We start from the raw sequence: 6,470 nt of genomic DNA on the forward strand, positions 1-6,470 counted from the left end.
GAGCCAGGAAACACCAAATTGAGAACGGGCAGCGACTCTTCCAAGGTGGGTCCGATCGTCCGTGGGAAGCAGAAACCCTGTTCCCTCACCGGACGCGAGACAGCAAAAGCGAAGAGCGCTTGGGAGCGGGTGCAAGATGCCCGACACGTCGGGCGTCCGGAAGGGTCGTCGCCTGACCAATGGGTGCACGAGACGGGACGCGCGTCACGTGCCTCCTCGTCTTCCTCCTCCCCGACGGCTAAGCAAAAGCCGCTCCCGCGAGTTGGGTTCACGGGGCCACAGGCAAGAAGAAGACCGTCTCCTTTGCTAGTAAATGCTCGTCTTATATATATATGAAGCAGCTCCTCTTCCTTTCATCTTTGTCCTCTGAGGAGGTGGTGTTGTTAGGTTGTTCAGCTTTCCCTTCTCCCTCGCCATCAGTCTCGGGACCAAAGCGACTGTCAGCGTCGCAGAGGACGCTGCAGCGTCATTCCACCATAATTTCCGCCGATTGCCACTGGTGGCTTAGCAAAGTTTCGACGACAGCCGGTGGCCGAGGATGAGAGGGTGAGATCACGAGGGTGACACTTAGGTTTCTCTTTCTTAGTTGCTCTTCTCTCGGCATCCCATAAGGAGGTTGGCGTCAAGATAAATTAGAGTGACGGAAACTTGGTTCGTTGTGACTTGTGGGGATGCCAAGAGACGTTTGGGCCTATTGGTGGCGGGGAAGGAACTATTGGCCGGGCGGAGTCCGCACATCGTCTCAAGTTCCTCCCGACTTTTCTATGTTGGCCAGCTGAAGCAAAGCTGTGTTAACCACCACGCTTCTTATCCATTGCAAGATCAGAATATCCCGGCTTAAGCTAATACCTACCTCACATTTGGAGGATATGACGCACATAAAGAAGTGGACTGCCGGCCGTCTTGACTTACCTCCGGTTGCTGCACAGGATAGATGTATCCGAGGTGCGACATGAGTTATGACGTAAGTCGGGACCTGAACCACTTCCCCATGCACCGACAAAACTCATGACAGCTCGGTCGTCCGATTAGGTTTACAAAAATGACCAACCCTACCCATGGAATCTTTTGTTTTTTTTGTACGATGAGAAAATATATATAACGAGGCATTTTAGTAATTTTATAAAATATTTGATGGGGCCATTTTCACTCTACCGATTCAAAATTCAAAATTAGATCATATGAACTCTCACATATTAATATTAAAAATTATATCAAAAAATCGACACAAGATTAATCGTATTTTGATAATTCGATATCTATATTAACACAGAAAATCAAAATATTTATCATATAAAACTAATTATGAGACTCTTGAGTTACGTCACTTCAGTGCAAATTCGTTTGTATCTCTCTTATATAAATTTTAAAAAAAAAAAATTTCTGAAAAGAAACTCAGGATTACCAAAGTATTTTCTCCTATCGTAATCATAATAATGTTAATCTTTTAATAAATTTGAATTGAATTAGGACTGGGTGGTGTAGTAAGAAACCCAACATTGAGTTACACTTCATTCTTGCTATCATTAAAGTCTAGATATGGATGGTTAAGCTTGATAAGTCTAAGGTTAGAAAGTAACAAGAAGTATAGCTGAATGGTAAAAGCTAATTAAGTTCAACATCCTTATCTGAGTTGTTTCCAGTTTATGATACAGAATTTAAGCATGCTTTTGAATCAAAGAAAGGGCTAAATTTCTTTCCATTAAAACTGGCAGAATTTAGTTATTCAGTCGATTAATTTCTTTAAAATCTTCCTGAATTCGAAATAAGGAAAACAACATCAGCTGAGAAAGGAATAAGGCCTGTAGTTGCTGATCAAGTGTATGTTCCTCTTCCTGGACATCTAATGCACAGCTTTGTCTCTACATCGCTATGTTGAACAGCTCCATTGTGGGCTACACCTTCCCCTAAAGTAGCAGTTGGAGATTTAGCCAGTCCCTTGCACTTCAGATACTAATAGATATCAAATCACTTGCCAAACTATGCCATTAAAGAAAAAGTATATAACATGCATGGACTTAGTTATACCTTTTCTCGCAGTGCTTCGTTCTCCTTGGTTAAGGATCTCTCCTGCAACATGGTGATTTGATAACATTGTCTAAAATGTCGCAGAGCTAACTAGTATACAACAGAGTTCAAGTAATCTACCTTCTCTTTGAGCTGTGCCATCTGCTCTTGTAGCAAATGATACTGGAGTGAATGAACAAGAGGTAAGTATATTTTTGGTCGATAACTTGACAGAAATGAAGTAAGTTCTATTCTGACTTGCCTTCCTTTCTCTTATACTGTGTAAGCTTTCTTCTAGCTTGCCCTCCAACTCATGCAGTTCATCGAGCGAACATGACCCTAGATTTTTGCCCAACAGTTTCCTGCATGCTTCTTCATGTAATTAGGATTTTAATTCCTGCTTGTTGCAGTATCGTGAAATTGAGTAGAACTCACTGTTTAGAGGCTTCAATAAGTTCAATCCTCTTTGATATCCATGCTGCCTCATATTCCCCTCCCTTCAACACAATCAATCTAACTCTTAGCTTTTAGCCACTGATAGATGCACCAGCCTTTCACTTCATTGCATATGCACTGATCTACTTGCATGTTAGAGAATATTAAGAAACGGAAAATCCTTTCTCACCTTTATGGCAATTAAAATGATTCAACCACTAATTAAAATCTTTAAGAAATTTTGCCATCTGTAGAATATTTTTTCCAGCGTAAAGAAATGTGCAATCCTTTCATGTCATTAGCTCCAAGTAAAAAACCATCTTCATTAAACCACATACGATTAAAATCTTCCTTCAGCATATAGAATCTGAGATAAATATATTTCATATTTCATAAAGTACCATAATGAACTTTGTGACAGAGAATTATTCTATGTGAAACCACCACAAAAAGATACGGTTCCACTCTGACGACAGATAAAACAATAGAAACTAAATGGACAAATGCTGCACCTCGATATCTTGTTCCATTTTTGTGCTGATGCTATCTTCTCTTGAATGTGCTCTATAGCGCTCGATTGCACTTAGCATACTGAAGAATAAAAAAATGAAACAAAAGCTGGTAAAGAATTGAGTTGTAAAATGAGAAAGTAATACAGATAAAGTATGTGAATGTACAATACCACAGGAAAAGCATATTAGTTTCTGTGATCAATATGATAACAAAAGATTGATAGAAGATAAGATTTCTTCAACTATACGAGGAAATCTCTATATTTTGTTAAGAAAAATTCTCTATACTGTTGAACAGGAGTACCGTCTTCGGGTATGATAGAAGATAAGATTTTTCCAACTATACGAGGAAAAATCTTCTATTCTGTTGAGGAAAATCCTTCCTCCTAATCTATATAAATAATCTATATAAATAGGAGGGGAAACATGTTAATGTATTTAAGCTAAAGCTTCTTCAAGTATTTTTATCTTCTATTCTTTCGGATAAAGATAATTCTTTCCGACAAAGATAATCCAATGATGTGCATATAGAACAAAATAGTTCCTATCGTCGTGTTGCTTGACTCCACTACGAGAGGAGTGATGACCTACTGTTGTCAGGAAGTCGGACAGCCACTATGAGGGTTAGAACGTAACCAAACTCACCAATTTCAGGTCACATCAAGCTTGCAGATATAAAATGGGAGAAACAAGAAATTCCACATCTAAACGTCTGATGTTTATATTTTGTCATTTCTTAAATTATTGGAGACCATAAAATAAATAAAAGCTTAAATTATGTGTTCTCCTTGTTATGTTTCCTAATTTTTACATGTGAAATCAATAAAATTATTATTTGATACTAACACACGCCATAAAAAAATTATATCGAATCAGGTTGTCAAAGTTATATGATGATAAGATTGTTTTTTCACGATCTGAGTGATTAACTTTTAGATTAGAATGTAGTCAACCTGGATGAGTGTGCATAGATTAACCTTTCATTGGTATTTGAGATTGAAGGTAAACATAATTAAAGGATCGACATACATTGAACTCCCACACTCATTCTCAAACAGCTTGATTTGTTGTTGTTATGCTCCAAAGCTAGTAACTTTAATTATTAAAGCTCAAAATATATTTAGAAAATATTGAGCTTAGCTCAAACTTGATGAAGCTAGTTGGCCTCATCAGATGTAAAGGTTAAATATGTATGAGGCTTCTAGGATTTGGCTCTTCTAAATCCAACAGTAATGAAGACATCACAATGAACATCCACCTCAATCCATATGCAACAACTACACGGTAGAGCAAATAAATACTACAATATAGTAGTATCACCGTATGAGACTTATAGAACTATGCCAAAAGAACAAAGAAAAAGAAAATTTTGGGACTGCATATTGGCGTAGCTGAAACAGAAGCGTCATGAAAACTTAAATCTATTTTATGTTTATTATAGTTATGAGCTACAATGTCTAAAAGTTCCCATGTAGAAATTATAAAGAATTTTTCTCATGTTTTCATACCATTGCTTCTCATTAATTTTTTTGTTCCAAGTGAATGTGGATTATGTTTGGGTCTGTCAAATTTTCCATGGATATGACAGCCAAAACACAGAATGTGTTTGACGACTATGAAACAAAATTCAGGCTAAATAGATCTTTTTTGTGAGCTAACAAATACCCTCTCATCACTGCAAATTTTATCTATATATTTATTAACTGCAACCACAAAGGTGTATCCATTTATTGGTTTGCATCACTGAAGTTCTAATTTTGGGTACATAAAATTTGATATATTATCGTTGTCTTGTTCCAAACTTTGGTATTTTGGAGATTCATTTAATAGCCTTGTCCAAATATATTGCTATAAAGTTCTAAAATAGCTACCAATTTAAAGAAGTTATTATATATAGTATACATTGTTTAGTGTCTTTCATCAGAGACAGTACAGACGCATGATAGAGTGACATAATCTTCAGATTATATTTATGAGAGTTTCAATTTCTAGGATAGCTACAGGCCTACTTACTGTAAGATACGTGAGTGATAGGTGACCCAACATGTACTAACCGATGCTTTGGCTATATAGTCCACCAACTGAGGTCTCCTGATTCGTTTGTGAGATGATATGCCCAGAAGAAAAAAGAGACAAGAAATTATTAATGCAGAAATAATTCGAACAGATGGTGCATGTTCACTTGTTTAATTAACGAGGGAACAAGTGCTATATGCCTATTCTTCATTTCCATATTTTCCGTCTTATATATTCATTTGATATATTTATGAAGGATGGCTTTATGTAAATGTTATCTGACATTCTAATTTGCTGTTCCATCTGTAGATCTGTGAATAAAGACCACTGTACTCAAAGGGACGGACATGAACCGATCAGAACCTAGCAAGCTCGACCACTTTTCCTTGAAGGAAGTGACATCGAATGAGAACCATTTTATATCTCGAAGCAAAAAAGGTGTTGGAAATCCAAGTCGGAGGTGCCTGAGAGACCAAGTCTGAAATGTTTCTTTCATGGAGATTATTCTACTTTGAGATTATGATGTCGTAAATGATGATGGGAATCTAGGCCTGAAGCTGACGAAGGAAGCAGGTGCATAGATCCCCATGGAATATTCAGAACGAGATACTGGTTTATCTGGCTTTCTCTGATCTAATTGTTGATCCTCGAAACTGAAAAGAAAATGAAAGATAGAGGAGGAGGGCATCGCATCTCACCTGGAGCTGGCGAACTCGTAGAGCTTGCCCCCGGAAGAGAAGATGATGAGCGCGACCTCCACGTCGCAAAGTACCGACAGCTCGAAGGCCTTCTTCAGCAGCCCCTTCCTCCGCTTCGAGAAGGTCACCTGCCGGCTCGTTGCGTTCTCTATCCGCTTCATCTCCCTCTTCCCTCTCACCATGATGATCTCTCCTCTTTTTGTTTTTACAAACTGAGATGAAGAGAAGTGTGCATACCAACCCACACAAGAAGATACCTATAAAGAGAGAGAGAGAGAGGTTGCAGAAGTAGATGAACGCCCAAAGAGAGATGGAAAGAGAGGATCTCACCAGAAATGGCAAGGACAAGAAGAAGGCAGGCGGTGTTTTCCCCTTTCTCCTTTGCCTACTGTGAGACGACTCGGAAGAAATAAAAGGCAATGGTGGGGCGAAGAAAAGGTAACCCATTCCATTCTAGCTGAAGTAGTAGATCAAGCCCGAGAGAGGGAAAGGATCCATCCGTTTGTATCCCAAGTTGTCGTTGCATTGCGGTTGGATGTAGCTGCTGTGGGGAGAAGAGGGGGTTAAGGAAATGGGAAAGAGCCATTTGTCTCTTTCAGCAGCGCTGGATGTGCCCGTCGTTTCCCGAGCATCGAGCGAGTCTATCAGGCTGGTAGCAGCAGTACGCGAGCGATGTGAATTCCACAGGAAACCCCCCTCCCCCAATCTGAACCGTCCATTTTTTCCAGAAGATGAACGATCCAAATTAAGAATGGGATTGAAATGGACGGTGAAGAAGACACCTTCGTTATGCTTAACGAGT

At 39.0% G+C, this 6,470-nt stretch overlaps 1 protein-coding gene across 4 annotated transcripts; it reads right to left on the reverse strand.

Moving 5' to 3' along the window:
• Positions 1–1,658: 1,658 nt before the first annotated feature.
• Positions 1,659–6,270, reverse strand: LOC135596820 (MADS-box protein SOC1-like). 4 transcript variants are annotated; one of them, XM_065089016.1, is made up of 8 exons: positions 5,999–6,270; positions 5,669–5,880; positions 2,955–3,033; positions 2,443–2,504; positions 2,270–2,369; positions 2,149–2,190; positions 2,029–2,070; positions 1,659–1,953 (listed from the first exon to the last, which is right to left on the reverse strand). In XM_065089016.1, the coding sequence occupies exons 1-8, from the start codon at positions 6,113–6,115 to the stop codon at positions 1,816–1,818; spliced, it is 792 nt and encodes a 263-aa protein (XP_064945088.1). In that variant the 5' UTR covers positions 6,116–6,270; the 3' UTR covers positions 1,659–1,815. The 4 variants fall into 4 exon arrangements, with proteins under 4 accessions (XP_064945088.1, XP_064945085.1, XP_064945087.1 ...); XM_065089013.1 differs by having other exon boundaries at positions 1,663–1,953; positions 5,669–5,925; positions 5,999–6,261; XM_065089015.1 differs by having other exon boundaries at positions 1,665–1,944; positions 5,669–5,925; positions 5,999–6,256.
• Between the last annotated feature and the right edge of the window lie 200 nt (positions 6,271–6,470).

Source organism: Musa acuminata, chromosome BXJ1-11, assembly GCF_036884655.1.
Source record: "Musa acuminata AAA Group cultivar baxijiao chromosome BXJ1-11, Cavendish_Baxijiao_AAA, whole genome shotgun sequence".
Lineage (NCBI taxonomy): Eukaryota > Viridiplantae > Streptophyta > Magnoliopsida > Zingiberales > Musaceae > Musa > Musa acuminata.

What these genes read in the sequence shown, in the direction of transcription:
- LOC135596820 (XM_065089013.1), bottom strand. Translation starts at nt 6,115, where the DNA reads ATGGGTTACCTTTTCTTCGCCCCACCATTGCCTTTTATTTCTTCCGAG. An exon ending in AAATGGAACAAGATATCGAG is followed by an intron (nt 2,505 to 2,954) that starts GTGCAGCATTTG and finishes ATTGTGTTGAAG; the next exon opens with GGAGGGGAATATGAGGCAGC. An exon ending in ACGAAGCACTGCGAGAAAAG is followed by an intron (nt 1,954 to 2,028) that starts GTATAACTAAGT and finishes GATATCTATTAG; the next exon opens with TATCTGAAGTGCAAGGGACT.